This window comes from Aedes aegypti, chromosome 3 (genome assembly GCF_002204515.2).
Source record: "Aedes aegypti strain LVP_AGWG chromosome 3, AaegL5.0 Primary Assembly, whole genome shotgun sequence".
Classification (NCBI taxonomy): Eukaryota; Metazoa; Arthropoda; class Insecta; order Diptera; family Culicidae; genus Aedes; species Aedes aegypti.
In genome coordinates, this window is record NC_035109.1 from 267871344 (window position 1) to 267892227 (window position 20884).

The 20884-nt window shown below is 39.2% G+C and overlaps 1 protein-coding gene across 5 annotated transcripts in view; it reads left to right on the top strand.

The window, feature by feature from the left end:
- The window catches only part of LOC5579800 (serine/threonine-protein kinase MARK2), a 356247-nt gene that overhangs the window by 96156 nt on the left and 239207 nt on the right, over positions 1-20884 (top strand). For all 5 annotated transcript variants that reach the window (XM_021848980.1, XM_021848978.1, XM_021848981.1 and 2 more), the window contains one exon: positions 17360-18252. In XM_021848980.1, coding sequence (XP_021704672.1) covers positions 18070-18252 — 183 coding nt within the window. In that variant the 5' untranslated portion in view covers positions 17360-18069. The remainder of the gene's footprint in view (positions 1-17359; positions 18253-20884) is intronic.

Sequence of the window (20884 nt, forward strand, 5' to 3'; positions counted from 1 at the left end):
CGCCTAAAACACGAAGCAACAAGAGTCGGGCTAATGGTGAATGCGTCGAAAACAAAGTACATGCTGGTTGGTGGAACTGAGCGCGACAGGACCCGCCTAGGAAGCAGTGTTACGATAGACGGAGATACCTTCGAGGTGGTGGACGAGTTCGTCTACCTCGGATCCTGGTTGACGGCTGACAACAATGTTAGTCGGGAAATACGAAGGCGCATCATCAGCGGAAGTCGTGCCTACTATGGGCTCCAGAAGAAGCTGCGGTCAAGAAAGATTCACCCCCGCACCAAATGCACGATGTACAAAACGCTCATAAGACCGGTAGTCCTCTATGGGCATGAGGCGTGGACTATGCTCGAGGAGGACTTGCAAGCTCTTGGGGTTTTCGAACGCCGAGTGCTAAGGACGATCTTCGGCGGCGTGCAGGAGAACGGCGTGTGGCGGCGAAGGATGAACCACGAGCTCGCTCAACTCTACGGCGAACCCAGTATCGTGAAGGTAGCTAAAGCTGGAAGGATACGCTGGGCAGGGCATGTTGCAAGAATGCCGGACAACAACCCTGTAAAAATGGTGTTCGCTACGAATCCGGTCGGAACAAGAAGGCGTGGAGCGCAGCGAGCTAGGTGGATTGACCAGGTGCACCAGGACCTGGAGAGCGTGGGTCACAGTCGAGGATGGAGAGAAGCGGCCACGAACCGAGTGAATTGGCGAAATATTGTTGGCGAGGCTTCATCAAGATAATTGATGTAAAGCCAAATAAACAAACCTGCCTATTTGGGGGCCCAGATAGCCGTAGCGGTAAACGCGCAGCTATTCAGCATGACCATGCTGAGGGTCGTGGGTTCGAATCCCGCTGGTCGAGGATCTTTTCGTAATGGAAATTTTCGCGATTCCCAGGGCATAGAGTATCTTCGTACCTGCCACACAATGTACACATGCAAAAATGGTCAATCGGCAATGAAAGCTCTCAGTTAATAACTGTGGAAGTGCTCATAAGAACACTAATCTGAGAAGCAGGCTTTGTCCCAGTTGGGACGTAACGCCAGAAAGAAGAAGAAGCTGCCTATTTGCCTTTTCAATGGACTGGGCTGGGCAGAAAGTTAATTTCCTCCAAACTGACTTGCGAAAAATTACTCGCAATTGTTTTGTCATTGGTGACTTTAATCAGGGTGTCTACTACCTGGAAACCTGGAATTATCAGGGAATTTTATTCAACCTGGAAAAAGACTGGAATTTTCAGGGAATCTTGGCTATACTCAGGGAAAATATTTCGAACCAGTTATTCATAGTAGAATATGGCATTTTTGTAACACAAAATCTCTTCAATCAACAAAATTTTTGGCTGCGCCGCTATTATAACGCTATTTTAGATGTTCTGTCATTTAATTTATAGGTATTTCTATTTATTCTGAATAAAACCTATCTAAATAAGGAAGCGGGACTTTGGATTGCCAAAATGGTAAAGGCAAGTACGATTCCCAGTTCCAGTTGGATTTATTTCAAGAGAATATGAAAATAATAATATTGAAGGAAAAGATTGAAGATTACAACAGGTATGAAAATAGTATATTTTCAAGTTAGCAGGTCACTTTTTAAAGGCTTGGCTATTTTTGGTTACGGTCTCTAACGAAATTTTAATCAATATGGTCTTGAAAGTCACTTTTTTTCCAATGTTAGCTCCAGAGCTCCATTAATTTTAGATGAACTTGGAACAAACCGAACCAGATGAATACTAGAATATGATTCTTTACACATCAGATTAATCCAAAAGTCAAATGTTTGAATACTAATACTATTGATAAACAATCAATCAACTATTGTAAAACAACCAAAAAAAATAAACTGGTTTTGAGAAATAAATCATTTGAAACATTTTTTTGTTCAAATAGTCGATCAAAGTCGTAGGAGAGAGAGGGTTGCACTGCTTGCAGTTAATTCTGGTGCAACATTCTAGAGGCATTAGAAAAACCTTAAGAGACTATTACGTAACTATTTCTCCAGAGATTCCTTCTGGAATACTTTCAATAACTCCACCAGGGAAGCCGCCAGCAAATTTCAATGGACGCTCAGAGGAATTTCTTTAGAATTTGGTCCAGAAAATTCTAGAGCACTCCTACGTAATTTAAATAAATTTACGGAGAACTTGGGACTTCCTTGAAAAATGTCTGAAACGATAATGGAGCAATTCATGACGGAATCATCGAAGTAATTTCTTCGCCATGTTCTTTATCATGGCACAATAAATATGATGATCTTTAGAGCTAAAACCATGGCTCGTATAAAAAAACTGTAAAAAACTATTCGTAGTAGATGTAGGAGTATAGTTTTAATGAAATAGCCTGGTTCTTCGTAGAAATAAAAATCAAATTGAATTTTTGAAGGTATCTAAACGATTCTTCGAAGAATTACATAACAATTTCGTAAAAATCACAAAACAAACTCTTAAAAAGGTCTTCGGGGTAATATATGAAAGAAATTCACAGTGAAACGATCAGTACTTAATACTTGTCATAATTTCACGAGGAAGGCTTAGAAATATTCTTAATATTTGTTCAAATGAGGAATCAAATTCTCGTGGTTCATGTTAGGTTTATTTTTATATTCGTATTTTTTTTCGGCGAGAGTTCTCTAAAGTTCATATTTCTAAGGCTATCAGTCACTACTACCCTGTTTCCCCCATTATATCATCCAGGAAAAAATATAAAACGATCTCAAGAGAAATATTCTGGGTGTCCATAAATCTGAATTCCATTTTAAAGAGAAGTTTTTTTTTTCTTTAAGATCAAATAGAATATTTTTTCATATCTGATTTTGATAACCAAAGACAATTTCAAAACATTTTATAAACATTTTTGTTTTTCGTAGCAATTGAATAATAAACACCAGATTTCTCTAAATTTTCGGTATGCTGTTTACGCATTTAGAACAAACAGAAAAACAAATATTTTTTTTTTTTTGAAGTGAGTAGGGCAAATGTACCATTAGTGGTGCACCTAAGCGAAAACTGCTAAAACATGGTGATAAAATCAAAAATTATATGATTTTAGCGTATCAATCGCTAGATCTCAAATCCTTCTATCATTCAAATGTATAAAAATCACGATTCATTTGAAATTTCCCTGTAAAAAGCCTTGCACCAACAATAGGAACACTGTTCCTTTAGTGGAGGTATGTTTTAAGAATGGTTCCTTTAGTGGCGCAAACCATTGATTTCTTATGAGACCCTCCACTATGGGTACTGATGCACCACTATAGGTGCAAAGGAGCAAAAAATTTAAGCATAATAATTGTTTAAAATAGGTTTATGGTTAAATTTCATGAATATTTTTCGATAACTTGTATCATTTTCACATCGTACATCATAGAAAAATATCACATAGCCATAAAAAAGTGCGAAACATGTCAAAACACACTACCTCCACTATTGGAGCTACCTCCACTAAGTGAGCGTTTGCCCTACAACTCTAAAGTTTATCGTTAGATTTTTTTGTTAAAGCGTTTCGAAGCCAAACTACCAATCCTTGAAAATTAACTTTCAATCTCCTTAATTTGACCATTGTCAATCATTTATGTATTTTGGAGATTTTCTTAAACCTGGAATTATTTTTTGATATCTGGAAAAACCTGGAAATATCAGGGAATTTCATTTCTGTAAATGAATAGACACCCTGTTAATGCCAAACATCGGTCATGGAATAATTCTCAAAGTAATTTCAACGGCAGAATTTTATTTGATGAGTGCTCTTTAGGCGAAGTAGGCCGTCATTGAAATGTGTACGTGTCGTTGATGATTGTTGCTAATTCATCTCACGATTTCAAATCAAAGAAAATCAGTTGGTTTTGCACTGACACAGCTGAAAAAGTATCAGCATACTTTATGCATGTTATCGCGTACAGTGATACTTGTTCAAGTCAATATAAACTATCAATACTGAGTTTCATCACTTTGAAATGCAAGTTGAAAAGTCATCATTGTTGCCAAAACGAATGACGGGCTACTTAACCTTCAGGATATTTCTCAATTCAATACCCTGATAGTCCTACGTGTTTTTCTTCTTCTAGAAATCCATCTACGATTGGAGAGCTGTAGTAGGCCTTGACAAGGAAAGAAGCCATTTTTTTCTGCGTCTGACAGTTTATTCTCGTTTCAGAGAGAAAATTTAGGAGGATTACAAGAATCGTCGAATTCGGATCATTTAATGTTCGTTGGAAAGTGGCTACATGGACATGACAACCATGGAGATGAAGAGGTGATCTCGGTCTCTAGTAACAATGGATGTCACACAATCATTCCTTCCCTTCCCAGACGACCGTAAGGACGTGGCCGGCACCGTTATTGACATTACTAAGTTTGGAGTTCTCAAAATTGTACCTTGAAGATGGTATGCTACTCCCAAGCTACATTTGTTAGTTCCCTGTACAATTTTTATTATTCCGGTCAATCACGAAGTAGCAACTACGAATTGTACGGCCATCAATGCTTTATGCTTATGCTTAATCTAGAAATCCATCTACGATTGATTTGGTCTTAACCGACTCTAGTCATCTTTGTAGCCAATTAGTTACTGATGCTGATTTTGATTCTGATCATGTTCCTGTTACATTTCAAATGTCCCATGAAGCGATTCTCAATCCTATCAGCTTCACTTTCGATTATTTTCGAGCCGACTGCAATACTTAAGAAACGTATATTAACTCTAATCTTGATGTTAACATTTCTTTACAAACTAAACTTGATACTGACAATGCTTTTGGAATTTTAACAAATTCCATTGTTATAGCTAGGGGCATTGCAATTCCAAAATTTGAATCCGTGATTATAGACGATGATCTTAAACTCTTGATCCGTCTTAAAAACGTGAGGAGAAGGCAATTTACAGGCAGGATTTACAGAAAAAAAAAGTTTTTCACAATTAAGAAACAAAAATTTTGAAAAAAAAAAACCTCAGAAGCTAATACCAGCATTGAAAGAGGAAAACAAATTATTGCTAACTAATTGTGAAAAAGCTCTCAAACTTGCTACGTAGTTTGAAAGCGCGCACAATTTTAATTTAGGACTTACTACCAGTAGTCCAATTGAAATTCAAGTTACTCAGGACTTCGAAAATATTCTGGAAAATATAATGGTGAAAATATTCTCAATCCAGAGAACGTTTTCGAAAATTCCTGGGAGACTGATTTGAAAGAAGTGAGAACTATTACTAAAAAATTCAAAAATATGAAAGCTCCTGGTGATGATGGGATGTTTACATCCTAAATCAATGTAAAAAATCTTTGTTTGCGGATGACACAGGACTCTTCACCAAAGGACAATGCCTGCGTGTCATCTTTATTAGATTGCAAAAAAGTTTGGATATTTTTTCTTCATACTTTCAAAAATGGTAGTTTTCTCCTAATGCTTCCAAAACTCAACGAATAATATTCCCACATAAACCAAAAGCTCTTTATTTGAAACCTCCAAGTAGACATGTTGTCACGATGAGAGGGGTTCCAATGAATTGATCAGATGAAGTTAAGTATCTAGGGCTCATGCTAGATAAGAATTTAACATTCAAAAATCACATTGAGGGCATTCAAGCCAAATGTAACAAATATTTAAAATGTCTCTATCCCCTTATTAATAGAAAATCAAAACTTTGTGTTAAGAAAACGCTTTTGATCTTCAAAAAAAAATTAAAAAAATAATTACGTAATAAGTGTTTAAATTTTATCATAACCTAAAATATTAAATTGCGGCGAGAAAAAAAATCATTTTACTGAATTATGTAATCAGATATTTCCAATGAAACGCAACCTCACCTACCAAGCGGAAGCCGCACGGGATTATTAAACAACCGTACACATGTTTACTATAAAAGTATAGTAAACTGTTGATCTACGATCATCCTCTCGCAAAACTCTACCCCTTCCACCCACAAACAAGCGCTATCTTCACGGCCAAAGCACACGAGATTTCCACTCGCTTCATCGGGTCATCGAAAAATGCGAACGCGTGCTAATGTTTCCACCCGGGCTATTACTATGGGGCGGCGGAATCACCTTGCCGGCTACGGAATGGAAAGTGCCGTCGCCAATCCAAACGGAACGTTTGCGGCAAATTGTATACGGGTAAATCATGAATCACAGCTCCACCGTCATCGACATCCAGTTCATACAGTGCTGTTCGAAATAATAGCATTGCATGTCATGTTTTTATACAAAATGGGCAACTAGGATATACTCTAGTTCTTGAGCCTGAGCTTGATTGGCCGTCTACTCCAGTATCGCCAGATCAGCTACAAATGTTTGGGATTTACAGACACCTCCAATGTATAAGTATTGGTGATCTTCTATTTTTAGGCAACAATGGCGCCTGGCACGTCAGAATGCAGACCAATAAGGGGAAGGGGAAGGAATTGATGAGGCATTTAAAACTGGCCCACAGTAGACTGGACATATCCCGCATCTACCCCAGTTCATGCGGGAAGGTGTAGGGGTGGTAATTTTTATGGCAGATAGGCTTGCTTTTTGGTTAACAGACTGCCTATGTCGCAGGCGTAAGGAAAGGCGTTCTATAATAATGGGAGAATGGTAGCGCAGGGAAACGGTTTGTCCGTCTCTGGTTCTAGCAAATGCTATGAACGAATAGATCAAATGTGATAGATTAAGAGTGGAAGACCGAAACAAGTGAAAGATACAATTACAAAGTACGATGAAAAAGACGGGTCAGGGATTGAACCCATGGCCTTCTGCTTATGAATCAGAAGCGGTAGTTATAAGACCACCAACCTCATTAAGTTCTTACAGTTTTCAAAAATCTTAAAGTGAACCTTTTTTGTTATTTCTTGCTTTAATATACATTGCATAAAGTAGTAAAATTAACTTGTTATTATTATGTTTGTTCCTTATATGTTTTTATAACACTAGGGAAAACCAAATAAGACCATTTTGTATGAAAATTGGCATGCGCTGCTATTATTCCGAACAGCACTGTACTTTGTTGGAGTCAAGGCAACGAAAATCAAAAAATCAGTCCATTCCTGAGGGTCACGTAGCAACTCGGCAAAGGTCAGTCAAAATGTACCATCATCAATCCGGTGCATTTAGCGTAATGGAGGTAAATCTCCGAAAAAGAAGGAACGAAAAAAAAAAACCAAAAATACGTGACCAGAATTTCACGGTCGATGTGTGGTTTTTGTACGTTCACACCACCGTGATTGTTGCGTTGGAAATTATGGAGCACAAAGTCGATGTTCAGCGAACCAAGACTTCCCCGCGTGTGTTCAACGGACCATTTTGCTAGATTCGGGAAGCGGGCAGGTCAACTACCAGCGATCGTATTCCGATCATGGCAACCGGTCGCATTTGGTCCAATATACGTGTGGGTGTTAATGAGCCACGGCGACTAAGTCTTGGAGTCAATTGAGAAAAAAGCATCAACGGCGTTTGGGATAAAAGTGATGCTGAGCGGAGAGTCCGCCATTACTTCGTATGAAAATGAAAATTGGGGTTTGCTGTGCAAAGTGGCGATAATTGAAAGTATTTCCATCACAAAGAAAAAATGGCATTAGCAAATTATGTGGATAGCGCTAAATTTGTTATCGAAAGTTCAGTAGGACCATTAACACATTTGTGAGTATCAAGAGAGCAAACATCAGTGAAAAATAGGCAGCAAATATATTTGCCAAATTTTGCGATCAGTGCTGATAAATGACATGAATGACTGACAATTGAAGGTTTTTAACCCGTATAGGCCTGAGTGAAAGAAACCAAGCTAAAAAAATGCCATTCCGTCACCTCTGGTCCTATTCACTCTGGCTACGATTTGTCTCTGCTCCGTCAATTACATTTTGGGGCCGGCCACATGCCTGGGCCATGTGAGACTTTTTATGATAGATGCTCCTGTGCTGATTATCATGCTCTTCGGGCGGACCGGTTATATGCCGAGGTCGGCCTTGTGATTCCGGTTGAGAGGTGATTTCCGGTACGCAATCGCCCCGACGACCCAAAGTCGACGATTCATCGTGATCGATACTACTCGGCGTAGTTCCCCGACGGAGAAATATCTCCCGAAACCGGTAACGTCACGCGTTGTTCTTATTCTGTTGTTGGTCGGCAGAGTGACGAACTCGGCGGTGGATCTATCCTACTCCGACGAAGATTTCCCCGACGGTGGAAGATCTTCCGAACCGATGCTATCCGGACAGATGCCAAGGTCGGCCCTGCGATTCCTGTGGAGGGAAACTTCCGGTTCACAGGCGCCTTTACGACCATTTGCCAGTGCAACTACGCGACCTACTCAGTTAGTCTCCGACAGTCAGTGGACTTAGCCTACTCCGAAGCTGGCCGGGCAGATGCCTAGGTCGGTCCTGCGATGTCGGCGGAAGGAAACTTGCGGTTCAAAGAATCTAGCCTACTGCGACTCGATGGTGGTCGGAATGGTGCCGAGGTCAGTCCTACGATTCCGGTGAAGGAAGGCTTCCGGTTCGCAGGTGCTCAGATTACCCATCACCCGATGCTACGTGAAACTGCTCGGCCTAGTCCCGACAGAGGATCTAGCCTACTCCGATCGCGACACTACGCCCTCTGGTCTTTTCGCCATTTCTGTTGCAGCGACTACATGATCTGCGTTCATCGCTCTGTTTACCGCCTGCCACGTACTCACGTGTTTACACATTTTCTGCACGATGTTGTCGGGGTTTAAATCTCCGTCGCTGCTTCCGAGCAATTCATTCCGCACTTCCGCGTATCTTGTGCAGTCAAAAACTACATGTTGCGATCTCTCCTCGATGTTTGGGCAGTCCGGGCAGTGTGGCGACTCTGCGTGCTCGAATCTATGGAGATACTTCCTGAAACATCCATGACCTGATAGGAACTGTATCAGATAGAAGTTCACCTTCATGCTTCCTATTCATCCACGTCGTCTGGTTTGGGATGAACCGGTAGGCACTCGCGACTCGCACTGCCATCAGCCGAAATGGTCTGTTCAGCTTTTCGCGGTTCCGCTTTGTTTCTAATGTCTTGCCCCAAGCAGGAACTCCATACCCCAGTATCGATAACGAGACGTTAGCTAGCAGACACGTCGTACTGCTGCTTGGACCGCCTCTCCCTATTGCGTTCATTACCTACTCAGACTTATCACATGCGTAATCAACGTGGCTGTTGAAATTTAGCCGATGCGATCCTGCAGTTTGGCTCCGCTCATCCAGCTTCGATTGCGTCAATTTTTTCCATCACTGGTAACGCCACTTCTTCCAGCGACTCGCCCATCACCGTTAGTGACACATCATTCGCAAAACCAACAATCTTTACCTTCCTGGGTAACCTCAGTGTCAAGACTCCGTCGTACAACCCGTTCCAAAGAGTTGGACCGAGAACGGAACCTTGAAGGACGCCCGCTGTCACTTGCATTGACTTCTGCCCATCATTTGTTTCGTACACCACGATTCTGCTCTGGAAGTAGCTTTTCAGGATCACAGATAATAGGGAACCTGCATTCTATGCAATGCAGCGGCGATGACCTCCCAGCTGGCGCTGTTGAATGCGTTTTTCACATCTATCGTGATCACGGCGCAGTATCGATCTCCTCTTCGTTTATGCTTCGACTTTTTTGACGTCTGCTCGAATTGCGCCTACCGTCGATAAGCCTTTGCGGAATCCAAACTGCAGTTGCGACAACCCGAGCTCACTTTCCGTACACTTCGTCAACCTGTTAAGCCTAAGTAGCCAGTCATTCGTTTTGGTAACAATGATGACTTTTCAGCTTGCATTTTAAAGTAATAAAACTCAGTCTTGATAGTTTATATTGACTTGAGAAAGTATTACTGTACGCGCTAACTTAGCTTAGCTTAGACTGACTACACATATCAATGGTTGCTATTCCGTGATTGACCGAAGTCAGTGAAAATGCACAAAGAATCAACTAGAAGTTCGGCTGGGATTGGCCATAATCTTCTTCAGTGTGCATAATTCAGTGCCTCTATTTATACAGGGTCAATAACGGCGCCGGCCACGTCCTTGCAGTCAGGTGGGATTGGGGGAAGGAATGTTAGTGTGTAACCTTTGCTTTTTGGAGACCGTGTTTGCCTCTGCATCTCCACAAAGGTTATTGGGAGGGATGTTTGTTAATGAGGAGGATCGTTGGGTCGTAGGATTCACTTTGATAAGCGATTAGACCATGATAAACAATGATTTGTGAGATATATACATGCTTATACGTAAATATAATATTTTCATTTGATATGAACAATTTCTATGTAGAGGAAAATTATGCCGACACTTGAGGTGACGAACCATTCAAAGTTTGTTGAACAAATACCTAAATGTAACATTCCGACAGCTGTCAGGACGAAAGCATGTGTTATTATATTTTACTCATTTGAAAAGAAACAAAAAACTCGATTGGTTGGGACATCATAGAACACTCTTATTCTTATGCCGACACTTACAGTGGCGAACCATCCAAAGTTTGTTGAATAAAGTGAACCTTTCGCAAGTCTACACTTGTAGTGTCGAACCATTCAAAGTTTTTTTAATTACAAAAATAAAGGTATATAAGAGGTGTTCTGAAAAAAAAAAATGTTAAACATAAATAAATCATGAATCAGAGTTTGTGTCGACACTCACAGTGACGAACCATCCATAGTTTGTTGAAAAATCATATTTACATCCCACCATTGTAACGATCAAGGATGGAAATCTAGTGATCATGACAAAACACATGATGCTTCGCGGTTTTCTTTATCCTGCGATCAAAGCAACAACGATTAATCTTTTGTCGTCAAGCCATCACAACAAACTACGCTCCCCGAAAAATGAATCGTGTTGAGTGTGGGCTAGCGATTAATTGTTCGCGAATCAAAATTCTATTGTTTTGAAGATTTTTCTACTTTTACTTATTGATTTAAGTCCGGACATGCTGTTTGTAATTCCGAAATCGTTCGAAAATTGTTTGAGTGAAAAATAATAGCGCGATTGCGGCATGATTTAAGTTGATCGCGACTTGTAACAACATCCGATAAACTCTTTGTCCCACGACAAACAGTGCATCGGATGCTTCATATATCTGTTCTACGTGCGCGTAGTGAGCTGTTCAAATCATGCTGCTGTAAGAACGACGGCCCTCTTAGACCATTCAAATACTTTGTTTTTTGTCGCTAGAGACGATTTTTTTCCATTCTTGGTAACGATTGAATGTGCAGTCATACATATTTTATAGATTAAAAATAGTAGCATGAAACGAGCTCACCAATTGATCCGTTATCCTTGACTGAGCAGCCACAATCCACTTTCGGCTTCACTCGTTTGCTCGGCTATAAAAAAGCACTCAGGAAAAAAAAAATAAGCGCGCGACCCAAAAAGAATAAAAAAAAACTGTTCGGGCTTTCTTAACGCACTGCCCAGGAGCAAGCGTCAAGGTCGAAGGATCAAACAGAACTAACCGATCGCGGCACTTTTTCAGTTACTCCAACCGAACTCACCGATCACGCCACTTTTTCACTTACTAGACCAACGCGCGACATGTTTGATCCTGCCCTCGTCGCTCGCCCCGGGAAAAGCAAGTGTCAAGGTCGAAAGATCAAACAGAACTCAAAAGTATTACTGTACGCGCTAACATACATAAAGTATGCTGATACTTTATCAGCTGTGTCAGTGCAAAACCAACTGATTTTGTTTGATTCGAAATCGTGAATTAAGTTAGCAACAATCATTAACGACGCGTACAAATTTCAATGACGGCCTACTTCGTCCGGATATGCCAGAATGGCAGCTTTCAAAGGTATTCCATCTGGACCAATGGGTTTCTTCGATTTTAGTCGTTTCGCCGCTTCCACAAGCTCGTCGTTAGACACTTGCCGGTCCTCAGCGATTGCTTCTGCGTCTTCACCGTACGGCGTTGGTGACCAGGACGTTGGATCGTGCTGCGGATCGATCAACTTCAGCTTGTCTGCTCTGCGCACATCTCAGCTAGTGTCGAAGGGCCCTTGATCTTTGCCATAACGACTCGATACGCATTACCCCACGTGTTGGTGTCTGCATCCATCGCGCAAGCTCCTTGTAACAATTAGATTTACCAAGCTTGTCAGTGCAGTCCTAGCTTCTCTAAAAGCCGTCCTTCGCTCCTTGCTCTCCAATTCCGTCCCTGCTCCGTCTTCTGGCTCTGAGACAAGCAACGCGGAGCGTGTTGAGCGTGTTATTCCACCAGTTCCTCGACTCCAATGACCAATTCCACCGTTCGGGTTCCTTGGAGAACATTGTGATGAAAATGCTGACAAAATTTCGGAATTTTCTTTGAGGTTGAATCTTATGACAACTTGGCTGAAAGTGAAGTCACCATAACTTCGTTATTTTCTAACCAATTTTAAAACTCTGCACCATTATCTTCAAAATTAAATTAATGAATACTTTGTAGAACATCATATTTGTCCAAAATCAAAACTAGTCTTGATTAAAAAATTTTTTTTTCCTAATTTTACTCTAAAATGCATATTTGTTTAACCATAACTTCATAGATACTCAACTGATTCCAAATCTTTTTACATGTTTTTGAAGCAAATTTAGAAGTTTCAAAACTATTCATACCACACATTATTCTAAAACATGGATTTGACTTAGTTATTTAACAAAAACTACCCTTAATAATGATTTTTTATTGAAAAAATCTAATTTCTTTGGATTATTTAAGTTTTTTCGCCGGAAATTCCGTTTTTTCTATAAAACTTATGTAAGCATCTTATTTTAATTACGAGTTGAATAGTGCATATATTTTTGAACATGTGCGAAAATATCTTTGTTTCAAAATTATTTAAAAATTGTTGCAAAGTATGTTTCAAAGGTTCAACAAATAAGAAAAGCCAGTTTCAGATTTAGAGACATTGTTTAACTGCCAAAATTAAAAAAAAAACTTGCATTTTTCGTAAAAAAAAACTCTTGTTTTTGTGTAGTTTAAAAACTTGGTCATATTTTTTTTTATGAAATGTGTTGTATGAACAGTTTGAAAATAATTAAAGAGGCTTCAAAAGCAAAGATTTGGAATCGGTTGAATATTCATGACGTTATTGTCAAACAACGATAAAATTTTTAGTAAAATAAGGAAAAAATTGAAATAAACTGCTTTTAACTAAAACTAGTTTTGATTTTAGATAAATTCATTGTTTGACAAAGTTTTCATAATTTAACTTTGAAGATAATGGTGCTACAGGTTTCAAAATTGGTTAGAAAATAACGAAGTTATGGTGATTTCACTGAAGACTATATTTTATAACTTTTAAATTCATCTTCAAGACGTTTGCGCCACCTTTAAATCTAAATATTTTCTGCTCAAACTTTGAGGTTTCTCTTTTAATGTGATTGTATTCATAAGAGTACACGAATTTTTGGTTTTAAGAATTGGTTTTAAGAACTTTAAAAAAATAAGCCGCACCCTAATGGACCAATTAAATTGGCGTAACATCGTTAACGAGGTTTTATCAAACTAATTGATGTAACACCAAGTAAATAAAATAAATAATAATGGAACTCTAAAATGAAGACCCTGAATTTGTTTTGTTAGTATGGCCATTCTGACTGGGCACAAGGGAACCTGGAACCTGTTTCACAAGGAACTGGCGTATATCATATTCAGCAGTTCATACACATGTATATAACGACGGTTCGAATTTCATGGTTTTCCATTTCGATTTACAAGAGCACCAAGATGATCAACTTTTAGATTTGGCCGGATTTGGCCGGAGTATTCCGAAACCGGTTCCGCTAGGGTGTTTTGTGGACACTTTTAGACCATCATAAGTTCCATCATGCGATGGCTCAAAATACACGATTTTTCATCCAGATTTAAATAGACACCATACCAAACACCTGGCATTACGTCCCTACTGAAACAGAACCTGCTTCTCAGCTTTTTATGAGCACTTCCACAGCTATTAATGGATACCTTTGCCATTTGACCATTCATGTCTTTGTATATCGTGTGGCAAGCACGAAGATACTCTATACCTGGCAAGTCGAGAAAATTCACAGATTCAAACCCATGCCCCTCAGTTTGATCTTGCTGAAAAGCTACGCGTTTATCGCTAAGGCTATATGGGCATCTCAAACCTAAAGTTATCATATCCCAATTCCATTTACGTTATTACCAAATTAGGAAAACATCCAGTAAAATTTTTACTGGGATTCTTTCAGGAATTTCTCCCAGAAATCCTTCGATGTTTTCTGTTTCAGAAATTCTTTCAGGAAAGCTCCGGAATTTCTAACGACCTTATGATTCGTATGAAATCACTCATTCATGTTTTGATGCAATATTATGCACTATTGTGGATATTAGAACCAGATTCAGCCACTTAATTCGATCAAAATACTGAAAATGAAAATTGGTAGTCTACAACGAACATCGACCGGGTAAGTGCCGGCACCAGCACAATTGTGCTGGTCCCACTTTGTCCCTCCAGAAATATTTGCTGTGTGAATCAATTCTCATTTGGTCTTCACCATTTCAAAGAATGACTCTTTCACTCTCGATTCGTACCTGTGCATACCTAGAAAAAACGAATAGTTAAAAAGTTGCGACAAATAAAACTTTTTCAATTCTTACGGTGTTTGATTACATTTTGTTTACCCTAAGCTGGTGTTTTCTAAACTCGATGTAAACAAAATCTGTTGTGCTTAATTACAAGTAGCAATGATATTTCAATAATCGAAATCAAAAAAGTTTAGTAAAACAATGATTTATTGGCTAAAAGAATCATTCAATGTGATGGGTGCCGAACAGCACAATTAGAGGTTTTCATTTCTTCAAGATTTTCTTCAGGAATTTCTCCATGAGTTACACTAGGACAATTTCTTCAAGGATTACTCAAGATATTTCTCAAGTGATTTCTTCATAATTTCCTCCGATGATTTCTCCACGGAAGCATCCAAAGATATCCACAAGTAGTCCGCTCAAGATTATTCCAGGAATTATTCCAGAGATTTCCTTCCGAGATTCCTCCCCAGATCGCTCCAGGGATTCTACTAGAAAGTTCTGTTGAACAACTCACAAATTGCTCAAGAATTTCTTGCAGAAAATTCTCCAGAGGCTCGTTCTGGGCTTCCGATAAATCCTTCGGGGACTCCTACAAGAGCTTATCTTGGTATTCGTTCAGAGATTCTTCTGTGAATTCCTGCAGGAATTTCATCAGAAATTATCCTAAGAATTACTTCAGAGATTATTTTAGGGAAATCTCTACAAAAATTGCTCTAGTAAATGCTCTACATTAATTCCTCTTGGAAAATCTCTTCGTGAAAGCCTCCAGAGATTTCTCCTGAGATGCCTCCAAGATTTATTCCAGGGATTTCTCTACAAATTCCATCAGCAATATCTCTACAGTGATTCTTCGTGGTATACAGGAATTATCCCAGAAGCCCTTGAAAGATTCCTACAGAATTTCCTTCAGAGCCGCATCCAAGGATATCTCTAGTAAAATCTCTAAAGCGATTCCTGCAGAGATTTCTTCAACTTTTGCGTCAGGAATTTCACAAAGGATTGCTTCCGAAAAATCTCCTAATGGTTTTCTCTACAAATTGTTCCAGGGATGAGATTGTAGACAATCATCTGAACATTTTAATGCAATATGCTTTTTGTCTAAGCAGTCTTTATTATAAAAAGCCGTCGAAAAAATAAAGACTGCTTAGCCAAAAAGCATATATGATGTGTCAGGGATTTTTTCAGGAATTCCTCCCGAGATTTCGTCATGAATCCCTCGATAGGTTTCTGCAAGAATTTCTTCAGGGATTCAACCGGGGATTGTACAAGGGGTTACTCTAGATTTTTTCTAGGGTTACAAAGCATTTAGCCGCAGTGTTCGATTCACGCTTCAGTACGGAAAACTTTTCGTCAGGAACGTGTTTTGATTGTGCAATTTGGCGTTGAGAGATTTGAAGCGTTGTTATATACATGTGTATGAACTGCTGAATATGATATACGTCAGTTCCTTCTGAAACAGGTTCCAGGTTCCCTTGTGCCCTTGTGCCCAGAATGACCATACTCACAAAAAATCAGGGTTTCTATGCTATAGTTCCGTATCTTCCAAATCAAGCTCAATGAACGAAAATCGGTTCAAAAACGGATTTTTGAGAGCGTTTCAAAGTCAGGTGCCATTTTTTACCCTTAATGGATAATGTGTCACCTTTTTGTAGCGCTGCTCTTAGAGGTTGTTGAAAGCTTCTTTTTGCACGAAAATGTTTGTTTTAAGAAGTTAGGAAAAGTCAGAAAATTTCTGATTTCTTTCTCTTTTTTTACAAAGTTACAGCTCATTTACCGTGCCGGTTGTCCTAAATGCAAGAAGAAGGTTACTTTTTTGCTAGCGAACATTCCAGAGTAGTTATCGGTAGAACACCAAAAAGAGATGTTCTCTTAATGAATACCTTCTAGCAACTTCTCTGGGATTTGTTGAAGCTTTATCGAAGAATTTTTAAAACTTGTCCTCGAATTTGCTATAAATTATTCTATAGTTTCTATCCAAAATATGTCAGACTGCAACATGAATTCTGCTCAAAACTCCAAAGAATATACTCCAGGAAAATGATTTTCACCTCTAAGACATTTGAAAAGTCTTAAACTAATTTGTGTATTTTGGTCATTTCAACTTAAAGGTATTTTGCCACAAAATCATTCTTAAAATTATAGACTGTGTACTATGATGACCGTGGCCAGCAATGTAAGTTGTCATATCTTTAATTTCCTGTTAAACAGCTCATGTGTATGATTTTGAGAAGTTTCTGGACTCATTTTCGGCCACTGTATGCGTCATATTAAAGTGCTTCTTATTGCAAAGTTTAAGAAAATTCAGCCAAGAAAAACTTCCCATGCCAAAATGAATCTTAGAAGTGCCCAAGTAGTTATGAACCCTTTCCGAAAATAAAAAAAACTGAAACAATTCAGAATAGCTTTAATTATTATAAATTTTGAATCCATCCAGAAAATAGTTAGATATGATCCTTTAACGTTACTGCATTACTGTGTCAGCTGCAATCATTGTTGAAACTATTTCAAAATTATAACAGTTGCTGTATCAAGTCATTCATTCATTATTTTTCATAACTAAACCTGTATCCAATCATATTTCGCTCAGTCATCATCAGACATCGAACCGGTCTCATCGATTCATATCTTCGATCAACACGGTGCGGTGCCTTGTTTTTTATGACCAACCTATAAAAAAAGACCTCAAAGCTCGCAATCAAACGTAAAGTTTAACTTCAAGTACCAGTCGAATTATCGCTTCGATCGCAACGTACACATAAACTAGTGCAGCGTTTCGACCGGTTTTTCATTGATTTTCCAACCACCCCAAATCACGTCAATCAACCACAACTAACACTTGTTTCTATTCCTTTTTTTTCATTACAGACTCATAAACCATCAGGAGCCACCTGCTAGCCGTGTCACAGCCTCTCTCCTTCCCGATGCGAATGAGTTCTTCCGCTTGTTGCGTGAAAAACGGTCACCTTCACCGATTTCAACGGGCTCCGACAAGGTCAACCCAAAACCAACTCTAGACTGAACCGCAGGTTCCTGCTCCTCGCAGCGAAACGAAACTCCTCCAAGGAAAATACTCCCCCAGAAATGCAACCGCCAAGTAGAAGTGACTGCAAGCTGGTCGTTCGTTCGTCGAAACTTGAACACCCCGCCTCAAGTGTTTGCTAGATTCGGCTCTGAAGCTCCTCCTCCGTAGATCCTTACGGGGAAAGTGTGCCGTAGTGACCTCTACCAGTGAGTGCGAGAACTGAAGGCAGCTGCCAAGTGATTTCCGCGGGTGTCACTAGATGTGAGCTGTAAGTGTGTGCGTGTTTCTCCTGTGCCCAACCGGAAGCCAAAGCATTTCAGAAATTGCAGTTCGCGTGATTGTCGTTAGTGTTGTGATTTAGGGTAGGGGTTGTGTGCCGTTCTAGGAATTGTTTTACTTGGGAGAACCGGGACCGCAAAACGGGGTCAAAGTGACGGACGTCAAAATAGCGGCAATACCACCCATACCAGCCTCAGTAGCAGCAGTGGTCAACGGTAGTGGTATTAGCGGCGGTAATATTATCATCAACAACAGCTCTAGCAGCGGAAGTGCGATGTCGGCCACGATGAGAACCACCCTGCAGACGGTTCCGGAGTCGCTTCCGGCCGATCACGTCACGAATGCCGTCGCACCAGTGCAAGGCACCACGCAAACCGAGAGCAGCAGCAGCAGCAGCAAGTCGCACTCGCATGCCACCGCGGCCGCCGCCGTCAAGAACCGATCCTCGTCCAGCAAGGTAAGTGGAACCACTGTCAAGCAAGAACGCTGTTTTGTTTTGTTCAAACATTTTGTTTATCAGCTCATAGCTGCTGCTGCGTAATGTACACATTTAATTGTTCTGGTAAAGTTATCGTCGTATCGCTGCTCCGTGTTGCCGTTCGTTGCGTGAACGTATGCAAACGCTTCGAAGTTCTGTTTGATCTACATTTGTGGTAATGGTCAAGTTCATCATTTGGTATTGGCGTCAATAATGTCTCAAATTCATTAAATTTTCAATGTAACTACGAATATTTTATAGGTTATCAGTTACAACTACCTCTACTGTTTCGAACAAAAATGAATTTTGAGGGCTGCGTTTGAGCTGAATAATCTGTTATTTAAAAACCATTTTTTTTCCCACGACCGATAACTGGCTCCTAAAAAGCCCAATTGATTCCCAAAAAGCCAATAAGCAAGCCTATTAAAATATCCATATCTGCTTCGACACGTGATGCTTGGTAGATTCCTTACATAATAAATTCTTTGACAAGATCTCCGTGGATTTTTGATGATATCCTTCGAGTATACTTCCAAATCTAGTGAAATTTTGTGTGTAAGATTCTCAAGGGAATAATATACATCATTATTATTCCCTACACTTTTGACTAACTTCGGCAGGAGGTTCTCTGAAAGCTGCTACACTTATGTTTTACAGCATTTTTTTTTCTGTGAATCTTAAGGCAGACTATAACATAAGTTTACCAAAAAAAAACCCTTGTGGATAGTTCTTTCTCCATCTAGCTATGCATTACTGCTTGTAGAATTTAGCAGGATTTTTTCAAATAAGTTCTTAAAAGGTTTTTGGGAAAGATATTCTTGTATAAATTCTAACAAAAAACTTATCTAGAGAATTATAGCTTATTCTGTGCAATTCCTGTGGCAAGTATATCCACTGAAATAGGACTTCGGCAGATTGGCATAAACATTGATTTGAAAAATTGTTGGGGGTCCTCGGGATGTTTGTAAAACTTCATAGGGGGTCGCGGCTTCAAAAAGCTTGGGAACCACTGGAATATATGCACTATCTACTAGGGTTCCTTAAATTGGGCAGTAACTGAGTGTTTGTCATAATTTTGGATCGCTTCCAAATACGGTAGATTTCTGTCAATAACAGTATTGGATTTGACATCTTAGGCATTAGCACTTAGGATAAAACTCTTACTACATCAAGAGTTGTTAATCTCACTTTTAAACAAACACAAATGGGTAAAAAGCTTGATGTAGAGCGAAAACAGTTTTTGTCTCAATTACTACAGTGCACATTGGTACACGGAACGAAATTAAGTCGAATAAATTATTAACTTGAAAAATATATGAGATAGGGTTTTGGTGTCTTCTTAATACTTGTTTGTCTGGTCAAGGCGCGTTATATGCAAAAGTGTCCTAAGCGCCAAATTCCATAGCTTTCGAAATTCGTTCTCAAACTTTTTTAAAAGATAGTGCAACAAAATGTTCTACAATATTGAAGATTACGGAAAATATGAAAACTTTGTAGAACATATATTTTTTCTATATCTAATAGTTTTTGAGATATAGGTCACTTTAGAACTTTATGGTCGTTTTTTCCTCAATACTAACGAGAATATCAATTTTTCAGGCCTACTATGTTCTGAAGAGTTTAAGATATGAGCAAAATACACATTTTCTCTGAAGACGTCATACCTCTTAAATTTTCATATGAAAAAATATAAGCGTTTTTGTAGTTTTTTCATCCACTTTTCCAAGCGTAACATTTCAAAATGGCGCAAGTTAAATCAAAAACTTTTCCCGTTACTTGAATTAGCATATCTTCAAGTGTATTTTAAGAAGCTTTGGTGATAGTATTTTTTGATTTTCTCTAATAAATGCGTTTTGAATTATTCAACTCCTGGAAATTTATCAAAACCTAGTATTTACATTGGAAGGTTTGTTATATTTCTAGCAGGAAAATAAAGAAATAGTGCTTTGCGTGAAAATAGTGTGGAAAAACGGATGAGTAAACTAATGCATGATGATTATTGGGCTTTTGAGTTGTGTGATCTACAACTCATGCGTGAGAAAGTCAAGCATGAGTAATATGAATTTGAGATTTTCGCAATGCTGATCTTTTTCGAATGTGATAAAATCCTTGTTTCAGGAGTGAGCTTTATAGGGCGTCACCTGTCAAGATCTTTTTTAGCTCAAAATTTCCTCTTTTTAGATTCCAAGTTTCTTGTTCAATACGATTACCTCAATTAGCTTTCAAACTCCTCTTTGTGTTGTGTTTCCTCCAAATTAATAAAACATAATTAAATTACAACTTTTTTAATAATCTCCCAAAACACTCCCACATCCACCGAAACGTAATTAAAAGTAAACACCCGTATAAAACTTTGACCGCACAGCAAACCGTACCGGAAACAAGAAACGAATGAGACCGACCCAAATCCCCACCAAGTATCAATCGTTTATCGATAATGGGGACATTGGCGACGTAATTATTTTCCTTTCCCTTTACACTGGATGACTGATTCCGTTCTTCCGCCTCTTCTTCTCCGTCGTCATCAAAATTTAATCAAAGTTGTTTGCTAGCCATCGATTCGGATTTCTTTATTTAGAGTCGATTCAATCGATACCAGTATCGATTCATC